The 18,399-nt window shown below is 34.4% G+C and overlaps 2 protein-coding genes across 2 annotated transcripts; both read left to right on the top strand.

Moving 5' to 3' along the window:
* Window positions 1-5,755: 5,755 nt before the first annotated feature.
* On the top strand, window positions 5,756-7,177 carry LOC140852202 (uncharacterized). The gene is made up of 3 exons (XM_073245169.1): window positions 5,756-6,155; window positions 6,260-6,789; window positions 7,021-7,177. Exons 1-3 carry the CDS (start codon window positions 5,772-5,774, stop codon window positions 7,175-7,177), a joined length of 1,071 nt encoding a protein of 356 aa, XP_073101270.1. The 5' UTR covers window positions 5,756-5,771.
* A 4,181-nt stretch (window positions 7,178-11,358) lies between these two features.
* Window positions 11,359-16,259, top strand: LOC105059941 (uncharacterized). The gene is made up of 2 exons (XM_010943468.1): window positions 11,359-11,684; window positions 15,787-16,259. The coding sequence occupies exons 1-2, from the start codon at window positions 11,400-11,402 to the stop codon at window positions 16,054-16,056; spliced, it is 555 nt and encodes a 184-aa protein (XP_010941770.1). The 5' UTR covers window positions 11,359-11,399; the 3' UTR covers window positions 16,057-16,259.
* Window positions 16,260-18,399: the final 2,140 nt, after the last annotated feature.

Raw genomic sequence — 18,399 nt, 5'->3', positions numbered from 1 at the left:
TTTGTCTTAAAAATTTTTTTAAAAAAAATTTGAAATAATCAAAGAAAAAGAATTTTAATTGAAAATTAAAAAGAAATTAAATTTTAAAGATTAATTGAAATAAAAATATTATTTCAAATTACTTTTCGAAATTAGTAATAATTTTTTTTAAAAAAATTAAAAAAATTTGTAAAAATAGGGTTAAAAAATTTTATAAAAACATAAAGAATTGAAAAAAATAGAAATTATAATAGTAATTGAAGAACAAAGTTTATATTTTTAATTTTAAGAAATAAGAATTATAATTAAAAATGAAATCAAAAATTATATTTTAAATAACTAAATTAATTTAAATATAAAACGCCATTTTGAATGGAAAATTAAAAAATTTTGTTTTTTAAAATTTGAAATTAGTAAATAAATTAAAATTTTAATTTTGAATGAAATTTAAAATATAAAGATTTGAATTTGTAATTCATTAGAAAAATTAATTTAGATTTTTTATTTCAAATTTTCTTTAAAAGATGTAAAAAAAATCTTAAGAAATAAAAAAAAATTATCATAGAAAATAAAAAAAAGGAGAGAAAGAAATATGAAAGAAATGAAAATATTATTTCAAATTACTTTCAGAAATTAAAATAATTTTTTTTTAAAAAGATTCAAAAAATTTTTAAAAAGAGGGTTAAAAAATTTTATAAAAACATAAAGAATTGAAAAAAATAGAAATTATAATTGAAATTGAAGAACAAAGTTTATAATTTTTAATTTTAAGGAATAAGAATTATAATTGTAAATGAAATTAAAAATTTTATTTTAAATAACTAAATAAATTTAAATATAAATTTTTAAAGTATTTTTTAAATAAAAGAAAAAAAATACTAATAGAATATAAAAAAGATAAAAATGGAAAAAAATTAAAATTAAAATTTAAAAATATATAAATTATAAAGTAGATTAGAAAAAATATGTCATAAAATAATAAAATAAAATTGAATTAATTACAATTTTTTTGTTAGGGTATTTTATAAATGTGACTTAAAAAAAGTAAATTTGAAATAAATTTTGATAAAAAAATACATTAAAAAGTAAAAAAATTATGAGAAGTTAAAAAGTTGAAAAGTGAAAATTTTTAAAAAGTCACCAAAAATAACAATTATAAATTTAAAACCAAAAAAAAAATTTAATGTTTAATTGAAATAAAAATATTTTTTAAATATATTTTATAAGAATAAAATTGATTTAATTAAAAAATTTTTATTTATAAAATTTAAAAATGACCTAAAAAAATTTCATAAAAAGATAAAGAATTGAAAAAAATAGAAATTTTTAAATAATCAAAGAACAAGCATTATAATTCAAAATTTAAAAGAAATAAAATTTTAAATATTAATTGGAATAAATATATTATTTGAAATTACTTTCTGAAATTAAAAAGTAAATTTATTAAAAAGATTCAAAAAATTTTTTAAAATAGGGTTAAATAATTTTATAAAAATATAAAGAATTGAAAAAAAAATAGAAATTATAATTGTAATTGAAGAACAAAGTTTATAATTTTTAATTTTAAGAAATAAGAATTATAATTGTAAATGAAATTAAAAATTATATTTTAAATAACAAAATTAATTTAAATATAAATTTTTTAAAAAAAATTAAATAAAAGAAAAAAAATACTAGTAGAATATAAAAAATATAAAAATTAAAAAAAATTAAAATTAAAATTTAAAAATATAGAAATTATAAATTAGATTAGAAAAAATATATCATAAAAGAATAAAATAAAATTAAATTAATTACAATTTCTTTGTTAGGGTATTTTATCAATGTGACTTAAAAAAATAAGAAATAAGAATTAAAATTGTAATTGAAATTAAAAATAATATTTTAATTAATAAATTAAATTAAATATTATTATTTAAAAAATAATTTAAATGAAGGAAAAAAAATGGGTGGAAAATTTAAATTTTAATTTGAATTAAAATTTGATAAAAAAAATACAGTGTAAAGTTAAAAATTGAGAAAAAATATGGAATAAGATATTCATAAAAAAATATTTTTTTAATTAAAAGAAACAAAAAAAAAGGGGGAAAACGCCATAGAGAATGGCGTTTTCCCCTCCCAGATCCCTTTTCCCCTCTCCTTCTTCCTTCTCCCTTCTCCTTCTCCTCTTCTCCCTTCTCCCTTCTCCCTTCTTGATCTTCTCCGGCGTCTCTCCGGCGGCACGGCTGCACGGCGGCGAGGTCTCGGCGGCGGTGAGTTCTTCCCGCCTCTCTCTCCATCTTCCTCTTTCTCTCTCCCTCTTCCCCTCTCTCTCTTTTTCTCATGCCGGCGGCGGGCCGCGCGTCCCGGCGGCGGGACCCGCATCCCGGCGGTGGCCCCCGGCCCCCTCCTCTCTCTCTTCCTCTCTCTCTCTCTCTTCCTCTCTCTCTCCCTTCTCCGTGGCCGCCGGCCACAGACCGCCGGCGGCGGGTCCCGCGTCCCGGCGGTGGTCCCCGGCCCCCTCCTCTCTCTTCCTCTCTCTCTCTCTTCCTCTCTCTCTCTCCCTTCTTCTTGGCCGCCGGCAACAGACTGCCGGCGGTGGGCCGCGCGTCCCGGCGGTGGGTCCCGCGCCCCGGCGGCGGGTCCCGCGCCCCGGCGGCGGGTCCCGCGCCCCGGCGGCGGGTCCCGCATCCCGGCGGTGGCCCCCGGCCCCCTCCTTTCTCTCTCTCTCTCTTCCTCTCTCTCTCTCCCTTCTCCTTGGCCGCCGGCCACAGACGGCCGGCGGCGGGCCGCGCGTCCCGGCGGCGGGCCGCGCGTCCCGGGGGCGGGTCCCGCGTCCCGGCGGTGGCCCTCGGCCCCCTCCTCTCTCTCTTCCTCTCTCTCTCTCTCTTCCTCTCTCTCTCTCCCTTCTCCTTGGCCGCCGGCCACAGACGGCCGGCGGCGGGCCGCGCGTCCCGGCGGCGGGTCCCGCGTCCTGGCGGCGGGTCCCGCGTCCCGGCGGTGGCCCCCGGCCCCCTTCTCTCTCTCTCTCTCTCTTCCTCTCTCTCTCCCTTCTCCTTGGCCGCCGCCCACAGTCGGCCGCGCGTCCCGGCGGCGGGCCGCGCGTCTCGGCGGTGGCCCCCGGCCCCCTCCTCTCTCTCTCTTCCTCTCTCCCTCTCTTCTCCTTGGCCGCCGGCCGTCTGGGCCGCGCGTCCCGGTGGTGGCCCCCGGCTCCCTCCTCTCTCTCTTCCTCTCTCTCTCTCTCTTCCTCTCTCTCTCCCTTCTCCGTGGCCGCCGGCCACAGACCGCCGGCGGCGGGCCGCGCGCCCCGGCGGCGGGCCGCGCGCCCCGGCGGTGGTCCCCGGCCCCCTCCTCTCTCTTCCTCTCTCTCTCTTCCTCTCTCTCTCTCCCTTCTTCTTGGCCGCCGGCCACAGACTCCCGGCGGCGGGCCCCGCGTCCCGACGGCGGGCCCCGCGTCCCGACGGCGGGTCCCGCGTCCCGGCGGTGGCCCCCGGCCCCCTCCTTTCTCTCTCTCTCTTCCTCTCTCTCTCTCCCTTCTCCTTGGCCGCCGGCCACAGACGGCCGGCGGCGGGCCCCGCATCCCGGCGGCGGGCCCCGCGTCCCGGGGGTGGGTCCCGCGTCCCGGCGGTGGCCTCCGACCCCCTCCTCTCTCTCTCTTCCTCTCTCTCTCCCTTCTCCTTGGCCGCCGGCCACAGACGGCCGGCGGCGGGCCGCTCGTCCCGACGGCGGGTCCCACATCCTGGCGACGGGTCCCGCGTCCCGGCGGTGGCCCCCGGCCCCCTTCTCTCTCTCTCTTCCTCTCTCTCTCCCTTCTCCTTGGCCGCCGCCCACAGTCGGCCGGCGGCGGGCCGAGGCCCCCTCCTCTCTCTCTTCCTCTCTCTCTCCCTTCTCCTTGGCCGCCGGCCACAGACGGTCGGCGGCGGGCCATTCTTCCCGGCGGCGAGCCTCGCATCCCGATGGTGGGCCCGGCCCCAGCCCCGGCTGGTGGTGGGCCCGCGCCCTGGTGGCCAGGGCGGGCCCCGCGGCCCGACGGCGGTCCTCAGCCCCTCGCCTCTCCCGGCTGTGGGCCCCACGTCTCGGCGGTGGGCCCAGACGGTTGGTGGGGCTGCATGCCTTGACGGTGGGCCCCGCGTGGCGATGGCTTCGATGCGATGGGTTGCGATGACGGTGGGGCCCACGGGTTCCGACGTTCATTTTTTTTTATCTCATTAATTTATTTTTATTTTCAACATACTTCAAGCAGTGGAAGAAATTGAAAGCTTCGACAATTGCGTTGCTGTCATTGTTTTATGAATTACTGTGGGATTGTATTTGAATTTTCGTGTTTAATACGTTGGGATGAACTGAATTTTGTGTTTAAGTTGTATTGTGTGATAATATTGTATTTTAAAAAAAATTAAAATATATTATTTATTTTTTTTTAATACATCTGTGATAATATTGCTTGAGACAGCGTATTATGGCTTACGATCCACGATATCCCGGTCTCCGAGACAGCAGCATTCTTACATTGCAGGAGCACCATCGATCACAGACTATTTTAGATGGCGGCGTAAGCATTACAATCTTATTTACTTTTTAAATTTTTATTTTAAAAATCATGTACGTTATCTAATTAGTATATTTTCTTGCAGGAGTCCAGACATCTTCGTCTACGACGATCCGATGCAGATTTCTGGAGGACAGAGGACATCCCAGATAGAGTGTTAGATTATTTACGATATCTGGGATTTTATGGAGTATATCGGATCGGTCGTATACAGATGGACGTTGGTCTTATTACTGCTATGCTTGAGAGATGGCGTCCAGAGACACACACATTTCATCTTCCATTTGGTGAGGCGACCATCAGTTCACAGGATGTCAGCATCCTTACTGGACTACCAGTTGATGGAGATCCAGTTACCGGAGTTGATCCCACACTTACCATTCCGGAGTGGCAGGCTTTGTGCTTGCGGTTGTTAGGGTTTGAGCCCGACGCACATTTTTTTTATCATTCACGACTCAGGATTGAGTGTTTGGATGATCGTTATCGTCATTTTCATATTGCGGATGATGCACCAGAGGAGATGGTGCAGCAGTATGTTAGGGGTCAGGTGCTGCGATTGTTAGGTGGTGTCTTGTTACCTGATACTTCATCGAATAAGATGAAGTTGATGTTTTTGCCATTATTAGAGGATTTAGATTTCGCTCGTCGACTCAGTTGGGGCAGTGCAGTACTAGCTTGTCTATACCGAGCTATGTGTCGGGGTTCCTATGCTGATCAGAGCGAGATTGGCGGTTATCTTGTATTATTACAGGTACGTGAATTAAAATTTTTAATTTTTAATATTTAATTATATTTTATATTCGATATATTATTTATTTAATTTTTAAATTTTGCAGATTTGGGTATGGGAGCGTATGCCGACTATCAGTCCATTACGACGACAGTTGCTCGAGATGCCATCAGAGCAGCAGGATTCTGATGTTCCATTCAGACTAGACGGACCATTAGGATACAGGTATCGAAATATTTTTTTTTATTTAAATTTTATTATTTTAAATTTATTTAATATTAGTACATTGTGAAACAGATGGAACGTTGCATTCAACGTTCATCACGTATCGACAAGAGTGGCACGGGTTTATAGATGCCAGTTGGATACATTAGTTGATACATCTAGACGGGTAAATTTTAAATTTTTTACAAATATCAATTTACAGTATTCATAATCTATTATAATTTTATATTAATTTTTTTTATTTTAACTATATTATATCAGTTTTTGTGGAAGCCATATATAGATGGGATATTGGCTATACTGCCGCAGATGTGTACAGTTGGACACGACATATGGACTGCTAGGGTGCCACTTATTTGTTTTGATGTGGTAGAGTGGCATCTTCCCGATCGTGTCCTGCGGCAGTTTGGTCAGACTCAGGGCATTCCAGAGCAGTTTGATACCAGCCAGGGATTTCATCGTATTGATCGACGAGGGAGAGCTCGTATCGACTGGCGTATCAGACATGCACAGTACATCGATATTTGGGATGCACGTCGAGATCACATTGTTCATGGTGATCCTATTTTGAGAGGCCGTTCATATACTGATGACTACATGGCTTGGTTTTTTAGCATTACGGTGCGAGTCATTGGACAGTCTCAGTATGCAGTTTCTGGATACGAGGGCGAGAGTTCTACTGTACGTCTTTTGGTAAGATTACGAAAATTACTTCATGTTATTTGTGTTATATTTTTATTTTATATTGTACACTATACTGATTGTTTTATACTAACAGTTCTATTTTTATTTTATAGACTGATTCTGTGTCGGATCTTGTGTTGGACACTCGTCGTGCTTTATCTACGACTGATGAGGACGAGCGGATTCAGATACTGCGGGAGATGGAGAGAACAGGTTCCGGAGCATTGGAGGCGATTGGTGTTGATCCACATACCTGTGCGCCTTGGTATGGAGCAGTTCGGGCACCAGATATGAGTTATACGCCGTCACCATATGCTTCACATATGCCATCACCGCATATTCCGCATATGTCATCATTCGATGCTGCACAGATGCCACCGCCTTTTCATCCACAGATGGCAGCGTCTTCTTCGTCCTACATCCCCCAGATGCCATCACCGGGTACCAGTTGGCCACATGAGTATGATACTTTTTTTTCAGGTCCATCCGTGTATCCAGATGAGAGAGTTGAACGGGTCTCTCAGTCCGTAGATGATCCGACAGCATCAGTTATTCCTGAGCAGCATGATCAGCAGATCTCCTCCACTGATATAGGAGAGGAGCCATCACAACAGGAGCAGCCGGCGAGGACCTTCCTGAGAAGGTCCAAGCGACCACGGGCGCCGCGACGTCCTTGTGGGACTTAGTCTTTGTTGTATTTGTATTTAATATTTTTACATTTTTGTTGTACTATTTTTTTTTATATATTTAACATTTTGATTCTATTGAATAATATTAAATATTGATTTTATTTTATATTATTTAATTTTAAATTATTGGATATTATGATTTGTGCATATGGATACACATACTCGAACGTGTTTCAGAACATTAGGAGAGAAAATGTTATGCCGGCGGGTCGTACTTCTCGGGGCCGAGCCCTGCATCCCGATGGCCACGGCGGGCCCCTGCGTCCCGACGGCGGTCCTCAGCCCCCGTCTCTCCCGGCGGTGGGCCCCGTCTCGATTGGTTGTGGGTCCAGAGCAGTTTGATACCAGTCAGGGACTTCATCGTATTGGTCGACGAGGGAGAGTTCGTATCGACTGGCGTATCAGACATGCACAGTACATCGATATTTGGGATGTACGTCGAGATCACATTGTTCATGGTGATCCTATTTTGAGAGGCCGTTCATATACTGATGACTACATGACTTGATTTTTTAGCATTACGGTGCGAGTCATTGGACAGTCTCAGTATGCAGTTTCTGGATACGAGGGCGAGAGTTCTACTATACGTCTTTTGGTAAGATTATGAAAATTACTTCATGTTATTTGTGTTATAATTTCAAATGATAAAATTTTTAAAATAAATTTTAAACAAAATATCATAAAAAAATATTAAAATAATAATAAAATAGAAATTATAATTATAAATTTTAAAAAAAATTAATTTTAATTTAAATTAGAAAATATCATTTAAATTATTATTTTTATTATTTAATTAAATTTATTTATTAAAAAATTACAAATAGATAAGTAAAGATATTAAAAAAAATAAAAAATAAAAAAAAAGAGAAAACGCCATTCTCTCCCCTCCCCAAACCCCTTTTTCCCCTCCTTCTCCCTTCTCCTTCTCCCTTCTCGATCTTCTCCTTCTTCCTTTACAAATTTAAGTAAAGGAAAAGAATACATAATATATCATAAAAATGAAAGAAAACTAATATTATATTTTTAAATTATAAAAATTACAAATTAAATTAAAAAATATATCATAAAAAAAGTAAATAAAAGATAAAAAATGGTAATAAAATAGAAATTATAATTTAAAACAAAAAATTATCTTTAATTTAAATTAAAAATTATCATTCAAATTACTATCCTCATTAAAAAATTAAACTCATGAGTCGACTCACAGGTCGTGCCAAGCCAGAAAACCAGCGTGCCAATAGGAATTTCAGCGTGCCAAGCAGCTCATTGTGCCATGAGTTAACTCATGAGTCGACTCATGCACTTAAAACATTCATAACTTCAAAAATATAAGTCCAAAAATAATGAAATTTTCACCAATAGATCACAAATCATTTGTTCTACCAAATGATACTATCAAATTAGGATTTTGGTAAAATTATGTTTTTGCCCCTGAAGAGCATAAAGATTTTTTCAAATAAAAAATATTTGTATCCCTTCAATCTGCTTTGTAATCATCAAAATCAATCTAGGAGCAACATAAATATATCATAAAAATAGTAAATAAAAGAGAAAAAATGGTAATAAAATAGAAATTATAATTTAAAATAAAAAATTAACTTTAATTTAAATTAAGAATTATCATTCAAATTACTATCCTCATTAAAAAATTTAATAAATTAAAAAAAAATAATTAAACAAATTATGAAAAAAATTTAAAAAAATTTTAAGAAAAGAAAAAGAATAAAAAAACGTCGAAGGGAACGGCGTTTTCTCCTTTCCTCCCTTCTTCTCTCCTTCTCCCTCTTCTCCTTTCTCCCTCTTCTCCCTTCTCCGACGTCTCTCCTACAGCACCGCGGTGAGCTGCCTCCTCTCTCTCTCTTCCTCTCTCTCTCTTTTTTTAAAAAATTTTAAAAATAAAAATTACCAAAAAGAAAGTCAACGGGTCGACTCACAGAGTGTGGCAGCCAAAAATTTTGCGTGCCGTTAAACTTTTTTAGCCATGAGTCGATTCATGGGGTCGACAGAAAAATATAAATCTATTTTTCTTAGAAAATACGCTTCCAAAAATATTGAAATTGCCTCTAATAGATTACACATCTTTTGTTCTTGCTTTTGAGACTTCAGAATCATATCTGATAAAATTATGATTTTTTTTCTTCATTTTTTAACTTTTTAATATATTTATTTTTTGATCAAAATTTAATTCAAATTAAAATTTTTTAAGTCACATTTATAAAATACCCGAAAAAATAAATTATAATTAATTTAATTATTACATTTTATTCTTTTATGAAATATTTTTTTTTATAACTTTTATAATTTTTATTTTTATTTTTATTTTTCTTCCACTTTTATTTTTTTGACATTCTATTACGTATTTTTTTTTTATTTAAAATATTTTTTAAATATTAATGTTTAAATTAATTTAGTTATTTAAAATATTATTTTTAATTTCAATTATAATTTTAATTCTTATTTCTTAAAATTAAAAATTACAAACTTTGTTCTTCAATTACAATTAGAATTTCTATTTTTTTTCAATTCTTTATCTTTTTATGAAATTTTTTTAGACGATTTTTATATTTTATTTAGAAAATTTTTTAATTAAATTAATTTTAATTTGAGAAATTAATTTTAAAAAATATTTCTATTTCACTTAATCTTTAAAATTTTATTTTTTTAAAATTTTAAATTTATAATTCTTATTTTTTCTGACTTTTTACAAATTTTAACTTCTTAACTTTTTAACTTTTCATCATTTCTTAACTTATTAATGTATTTTTTTTATCAAAATTTAATTCAAATTTAATTTTTTTAAGTCACATTTATAAAATACCCTAAAAATAAAATTATATTTAATTTAATTTAATTTTATTCTTTAGCATTCTATTACGTATTCTTTTCTTTTAATTAAAAAAATATTATTTTTTCTAAAGTTCAGTTTATAATTTTGTTTTCCATATTTTTTCTCATTTTTAACTTTACACTGTATTTTTTTATCAAAATTTAATTCAAATTAAAATTTTAATTTTCCTCCCATTTTTTTTTCTTCATTTAAATTATTTTTTTAAATAATAATGTTTAATTTAATTTAATTATTTAAAATATTATTTTTAATTTCAATTACAATTATAAATTAAAATATTAAAATATTAAAATATTATTAAAATATTAAAATTAAAAATTATAAACTTTGTTCTTCAATTACAATTACAATTTCTATTTTTTTTTTCAATTCTTTATCTTTTTATGAAATTTTTTTAAGCTATTTTTAAATTTTATTTGAAAAATATTTCAATTAATTTAATTTTAATTTTACAAAATATATTTAAAATTTTTTTTATTTCAATTAAACTTTATAATTTTTTTTAAATATTTTAATTTATAATTCTTATTTTTGGTGACTTCTTAAAAATTTTCATTTTCTAACTTTTCCTCATTTCTTTAACTTTTTAATGTATTTCTTTTTTTATCAAAATTTAATTCAAATTTAATTTTTTTAAGTCACATTGATAAAATACCCTAACAAAAAAATTATAATTAATTTAATTTAATTTTATTCTTTTATGATATATTTTTTCAAATCTTTATATTTTAAATTTCAATCAAAATTAAAATTTTAATTTATTTACTAATTTCAAATTTTAAAAAACTAAATTTTCCAATTTTCCATTCAAAATGGCGTTTTATATTTAAATTAATTTAGTTATTTAAAATATAATTTTTAATTTCATTTATAATTATAATTTTTATTTCTTAAATTTAAAAATTATAAACTTTGTTCTTCAATTACAATTATAATTTCTATTTTTTTTAATTCTTTATATTTTTATAAAATTTTTTAACCCTTTTTTTAAAAATTTTTTTAATTTTTTTAAAATAAATTATTTTTAATTTTCGAAAGTAATTTGAAATAATATTTTTATTTCAATTAATCTTTAAAATTTTATTTCTTTTTAATTTTCAATTAAAATTCTTTTTCTTTGATTACTTCAAATTTTTTTAAAAAAAATTTTTAAGACAAATATTTCGAATGATGTTTTTCAATTAAATTTCAATTTTTTATTTCTTTCATAATTCTTTCTCTTTTTTTTATTTCCTATGATAATTTCTTTTTTTTTCTTAAGATTTTTTTTGACATCTTTTAAAAAAAATTTGAAATAAAAAATCTAAATTAATTTTTTTAATGAATTACAAATTAAAATCTTTATATTTTAAATTTCAATCCAAATTTAAATTTTAATTTATTAACTAATTTCAAATTTTAAAAAACAAAATTTTCCATTTTCTCACGATTTTTTTTTTTTTTTTTGGGTGGGAAAATTGAGAAACGCCATTTTGAATGGCGTTTTTTTATGTTTTTTTTTTTTTTTTTTTGGGATGATGCCACCGTGGAAATGGGGTTTGACGTGGAAGGAAAAAAAATGCCATTCAAAATGGCGTTTTCCCCTTTTGCATTAGTTTGATAAATAAGTTTCATTTTAATATATTTTGATAAAAAAAAAAATTTTTTGTATTATTTGAAAAAAGAGCTCCAAATACCACTAGTGGCAGCTAAGAAGTTCCAGCGAATCCAAAGCCGATGGCATCTTTGTTCCATTCTGTAACCCTCGCGACCCCGAGCAAGCCTTTCCCGTTCACTTCTTCTCATCCCCAATTGGCCTCCGTTTCTATAGCTCCGAGGCCACCCGCCTCTGATGGCCGCTTCCTTGTCCTTCGATATCTCTACCACGCTTCCAGACCCCGATCCGGCCGCCCCCGTCTCTGCTCATCGGTCTCTGGAGTACCAGGAGAGGAGGACCCGGAACCCCTAGTCCAGGAGCTCAGGGTTCCTGACGCTTGGTTGATCCGTTCGAACGCCATGAGGGTCTACTCTCTTATCCCTTTCTTTGCCGTTATTCTGCTGATTTTTTGATTTGTCGGCGACTTCTTGTTCGTATGGTCATGGTGTGATTGCATTTCTGTTTAGTTTGGTTTAATGCGAAATATTTTCTTCGATTTGTTTCGACGAATTTTAAGATTGGAAGCTAGTTTCTGGGTCCCATTTATTTCAACTGGTTATGTGTATCAAAGTAGCAATAGAAAGAATAAATTATAATATTATGTGAATTTTATGCTTAGAAGTTAGTTTCTAGCACCTTTTATTGCAACCACTTATGTGATTCTGAGCGACTATGTGGAGAAAACTGAAACTTTAAACAATTACTTTAACCTTATTGATGTTTATATGGGCAACTGATCCTCTAGGACCTGGAATCTTATTACACTATTACTTTATCTTGCACCTGGTAAGCTTGATTAGTATGAGTTGGATCTTGGGATCCCTTTGGTGAAGGCATAGGGTCATAAGATTGGTACCCAGGATCAGGAACTGAGCTAGGATTTTCCTGCAGGAAGGGCACAATTGATGGAAGATTTTATTATAATCACAATCTTCCTCATTATAAATGAGTGTGGAAACCTCAGAAATTCTGTAAGAAAAATAAGGAACTGATCATTTTTCTTCTAGTAACAAAGGATTTCAAAAACATGACATGGGACAGGACAGCATGTATCTTGCTATGGGCCCATGTCTACTCAGGGTTCAGCCATGACAGGACAGTACCTGCATTGTTACAGCTCTATACAGATCAATATGGACTGATATGGGCAATACATAGCAGTGCTCACTGTGAGTTTCTAATCCTGACAAACCATTTCTGCAAAGTGGTTGCTAATATAAGTATTTCAGTTGCAAAATAGACTATACTATGAAGTTATGACTGACGGTGTCATGGGTACATATTTAGAAATTTGAGTCCTCAAAGCAGGGTTATATATCATATGTATTAGCATGAATTTCATAAGTTCAAACTATAGTCATGCAAAATAGACTATACTATGAAGTTATGACTGACGGTGTCATGGGTACATATTTAGAAATTTGAGTCCTCAAAGCAGGGTTATATATCATATGTATTAGCATGAATTTCATAAGTTCAAACTATAGTCCACTGCTGTGCACATAGACGGCAAAAGCATGTGTCGAATACAAGTATAAGACACATACATCAAAAGCCATAGATAAGACCACACTGGTGGATAAGAAAAGGAAGAAAATTAAGGGAAAATGTATACCTTGGCAGACCGATCTCTAATTCAGTTTGAAAGGGCTCAACCTGATAACTTGTAAAAAATTTCTAAAGCTGAGCTATCCGGACTCTAATATTCACTTCAACTAGTTCAGATATTCATCCATGAGTCAGGTACATGTCAGAACCTTAGGTACCTATAAAATTCTCTAGTAGCGGCTTTTAAGATCTGGAGAGTTGGCCTTTCTAACAATGATTTTGACCAATCATAAGGTTTTTGGAAGTAGACTTTACTGCTCTTAGAGATTGGTTGAAGATGTACATATCAGAATAACTTGGTGAATGGTAATGCTTCTTGTATCCTTGAGCTACTTTTGGAGTTACATTGAGGAATATATAGACTGTATCACTTAAACGAATAATAACTTCTGATATTTTCTATATACCGTTTGTATACATGATATATAATTTAGTTATACTGCTGATTTCCTATGCATCCCAAGATTAGTGGCCTGCAAGTGGACTGGGTTACCCCACTGGCAGTCCAAGACCAATGCCAAAAAAAAAAAAAATCAGTCCAGTCATAGTTTAAATGAGATGGATCAGGCTTGGGTTTGAAATGTGGCCCATTTCTAATTCGGATTGTGTTTTTGATCAACCATTGATATATCTGATCTGAGCCTAATCTGGTCCACAAGGCAAACAAATCTGGTTTGGGTAGACTTTTTCCTAACTTGACATGACAGGACCCATTTCAACCTGCTCCAAGCGGCTCATAGAAGAGATATTTCTCTACTTTCCTTCAACATGATTTCTCTGTTATCAGAGTCACAAGCGTGGTGTTCAGGAACCATTTGGTTGGATGTAATCATTCAGAATTTTTGAAAGATCCGGAAAATTCATCAAAAATTCAAAAATGGTTTGGATAACAAAGAATTAGAAAAAAAAATGAAATTAAGAAAATGGACTTTCTAAAATATTTGTAGGTTTATTTATTTAAAAGTAAGTGTAGGAGAGTCAAAAATAACAGTTGGTCCAAAAAACATCATTGCTAGTAACGATATATGGTATCATTAAATTGTAATGCATAAACATTTTTTCAATTAGTCATGAATAATTCATGAATAAATAATAAAATTTATGAGTAATTGGAGAATAATTGAATAGCTTTAGATCAATTTATTTTTGGAGAATATTCAGAGAATCATTCAGTTAAGGGAAAAATTGATTATAGTTCGAGAACTTTTCAAGAATTTGGAGTATATTGTAACTATGTCTGTTATGGCAGCGGTATTACCATCCTGCCATTTCCATCTATTTCTCCGTCTCCTCTTTCCCTTCTTTTTCATTTCCCTCCATTTCTCCATCTCTTGTTCTCCTCCTTTTTCGTACTTTGTTCCATCTTCTCTGATTTATACTCCTCTTTTGTCCTTTTCACTATCTTCCACCTTATTCTATTTCTCTTGATGTTGCCCTTCCTTTAATGGTCCCATGATCTCATTTCTTTCCTTTTCTTCATTCTTTTTGTTTTTGTTCTCTCCCTCACCCCATCTCTTCTGCTTCTTACATCCTTGTCCCCCAAAGCCTCACTTATGGCCTTACCCATTCTCCTTTTCCTATTCCTTTCCCATAATCCTCCGGGACACCACATCATCTTGTTTTCTTTCCTAGGATGCATCCAGATTTTAACATAAGGATTGTGATAGGGCCAAGAACTTCTATTTGTGAAAGGAAATAGTAACCATCTTGAAAGCTCAGGGGTACTTATCCTTGCACTATTTTTTGTCAAGCTTTCTGAGACTTCCTTTTATGATGTTCCTGGACCTGGCCGTTTGCTATACTTTGAACATATGCTTTTAACACCATATTGATGACTTTATATTAGTGGACTAACTTCCATTGTTATGTTCTCAATTATGTAATATATTAGATGAGAAACAAGTCTATGTTTTTACAACTTCAGTAGAATTAAGGTTCTCATGTGACTTGTAAGTTGAGCTTCATGATTTTGTTTGGTGCATTCACTAAGGAGCTCTTTGTTTCCAAGTATGAGCATTTCACTTTTATGCTTATTTGTATTTGTTTGAATTTATGGTTAAACATTACTGTAACTTTTCAGACTACATAAAATGTTGCAACATCTTTTTTGGGGGACTAGTTTTGTTCTTCGAGATCTGAAATGATCTGAAAAACCAATTGGCAACCCTAACCAAACTGAAAAACCGATGGTTTGAAAAAGGTTTTTTTTTTTGACCTTGTCCTACCTGACCCAAATTCAAATAGACCTTGCTTGGATAGAATTTCTTGACTCGATTCTGATATGAATGAGGTTTAGGTCATGCTTCCCCTAATCCAACTTGACCTTCTTGCTGCCCTACCCTAGATCTCATAAGTTCTCCTTTTTCTGAGTCAAACACTTGGCTGCATCTGTGAATCCAATTCTCATGTGTCAATGCAAAGCAATAACAATAATTTATCAGCCTTTTTATGCTCAGCTTTGATTGTGAATAATTTTAATCAGCAACCAACATTGAAACTCCAAATAAAATCCTATGCATGTATATTATTGCCCTTGTTGCGTTTACTCTAAATATCCTTGTATGTTTCTGGTGGTCAAAATTCAAATCTCTAGAAGTAATGAATGGTGCATCAATCTTAATGTGTGGAAGTATTAATGTTGTTCTTGGAACATCTACAGAAACTTAGAAGTTACAAATGTAATATCTTTCTGTCGTACATCCATATAATGCATAGTATCAGAAATGCTGTAGTGTTCATGTTCTACACAGCACTAAGATTTGTTCGATTTGAACTTCTATTCTTATAATGTAGTGGCTATTAATTTTTACGTGCTGGTGTCTTCCATGATGAATCTCAGTTTCTGCAGCACTTCTATAGGAATCAGAGTGGCTCAGAGTAACATTGCACAAATGGCTGGACGATGAGTACTGCCCGGAGACTACCAATATAGAGATCAGTAAACTTGCTGCACGCTCATTCTATGAATCTTTGATGGCAAAGCAGACTGACTTGGGTGAAATATTGCTGAAGATGGTGAGAGATTTGGAAACTCTTTCTTACCAGGAAAGCTTTCATGGACCATTCTCAGCAGCCAATGCAGCCATGCATTTGATAACTTCAAGGATGGAATTAATGGCGGATCAATAGAATCATAGACGTCACTTGATAGAGTTGTGCAGGCGGTTGTGTTCAAATTATGTTATTTGTGATTTGTGTGCCTCCTAAAAGAGCTCGATCAGAAACATTTTCTAAGATATTGTAGCTTGCCAGTTTTAATTAGACCAAAAAGGGGTTATGATTTTATAATGCATTTTATGACAAAAATATACCAAAAGGAAGTTTTTGTTTCAGATCGTGGGTGATTGAGGTTTTAGCCATTCCAAGCCAGGTAGCAGCTTGTCATGGATTCATGGATTCATTGCATTATATTATTGTATAAGGTATCATTATTAAATAGCTCCATGACTTATATGACTGTATCTTATATCTTAATTTATTGCATTTCTAAAAGCACAATATAACCTATCATATTATGCATAATATGACTGATTGCAACCCCTTGACTCTGAAAAGGGCAAAAGAAAAGCATCTACCAGACTGAACATTATTCTTGTTAATTGTTCTTATTATTGGTACATGAGAAAGACAGATCAACGTCAAAATAGAAGACTTCTTTGACAGCTTATTTTCTAAACTATTTTTCTGTTACATTTTCCTTTTCATACAAAATAGTATACTGTTGGTATTATTTCGAAACTTTTTCTATACGCTAAAATATTGTATTTCTACAACAAAACATATAGAAATAGATGATATTAACAAATAGCAGCAACATCCACTGACCACGAGAATTGCATAGAGTATCCAATAGTTCTTTTGCTGCTTTAAAGATCGGGAATCTAGAAGATCTTATCCATTTGAGAGGATGATAATTTGGTGCAGCAAGATAGGCATCTTAGAAGGGAGAACCCAAAAATAACAGGAACTTTCAACAATTGTTATATTGGTAGAGCAACGTGGCACACAATAAAAAAAAAAAATGATAGCTCTTTTTTAACAAATAACCTATCTCACTATAAGCATACTTTAGGAAATAAAGTTTCTATTTTATTATCCCAGCCACCAAGAATAAAAATTAATTTTACTCCAGGAAATGTCAGATAGCAAAAAAGAAAATCGAAAATGCATCCTATTAATTAACAATTTCGGCAATTGCAATATAAATTGAGTGCATTATATTCTAGTTAGACAAAACTTACGATCAAATGTACCAACAAAAAGATTTGGAGAAATGATAAAGTAAATGCAAGAACCAAAAAGAAACCAAGTTAAAGGTAGAACACACTAGCAAATCATATAAAAGATTTTGCACCAAATCAGACTACAGAATAGACTTAAACAGGATGAACGGTAAGATAATGCAACTATACCAAACTTTTTATTTTAAGTATAAACCTAGGACACGATATCTAGCAAGCCTTGTTAAGCAATACCAACAAATGCCCTTCCCCCAAAAAAGCCACAATAAGTGTAGACACAGAAAAAAAAAATTCTAAAGAATCATGGAAGTGTGACAGCATTCCCTGGAAAAGGTGACCGACTCACTCAGGAAAATCTAGGTGAGATAGGAAAAAAATTCTAAAACCAACCAATATCCCGTTTGTGATACAGAAATGCATAGCTTAAAAACAAAAAAAAACTATGGAAAAATTTAAATAAAATGGCAAAAAAAACTATAGAACATATTATTTGAACCATAATACCATCCATAATAGAGTCAAAAAAAACAAAGACTGAGCATCACCAATCAACACATGCACAGATGTCATCTGACTCACTGAGGAAGGAAAGCAAACAGCCATTGCCCATGTTGCATGAACTACCAGCCACTAATACCAAATAAGTAGTGGCAACTAACTTTATAACAAATACAGTTCAAGCATACCTATCTACGGCAGTCCAAGATGCATTAAAAGGATTGCCTCACCAAGCTGGAAAGAGGTTCTCAAGGTGTATGGTCCATTTCAACAAGGCTCTTACCCCTTAGTTGGTAATGGACAGCAGACTTCCATTTGGAGTGATGCATGGGTGAACGTTAAAAATAGCATAATATCAAACCAACCTTCAAACACATGGTAACATTAAAAAAAATAGCATCAAAACATCTTTCCCAAGCACAAAGCCGGCCCTGAGGCAGGTCAAACTGGATGACCGCCCTAAGCCCCTGAATTCCCCAGGCCCCTGAAATTTTTTTTTTTTTTTTTGGTAAACCAAATGTCGTTCTCCCAACAGCTCCCAGTGGCTTTTCACCTCTCATTGCCCCGCACCAGAGATATTCAAAGGATCAAAGATCTGTTTAAAGATCTATTTAAAAACTTTGATCTTCTATTAGTTTTTCCTCACAAAATCATCATAAAAATTCTCTTGATTTCTCCCTGTTTTGCTATTCACCGATGGTTCTTCCTTGCTTTGGGTACCAAAAATCAGATT

Source organism: Elaeis guineensis, chromosome 10, assembly GCF_000442705.2.
Source record: "Elaeis guineensis isolate ETL-2024a chromosome 10, EG11, whole genome shotgun sequence".
Taxonomy (NCBI): Eukaryota; Viridiplantae; Streptophyta; class Magnoliopsida; order Arecales; family Arecaceae; genus Elaeis; species Elaeis guineensis.
This window is presented reverse-complemented; position numbering and strand designations above follow the sequence as displayed.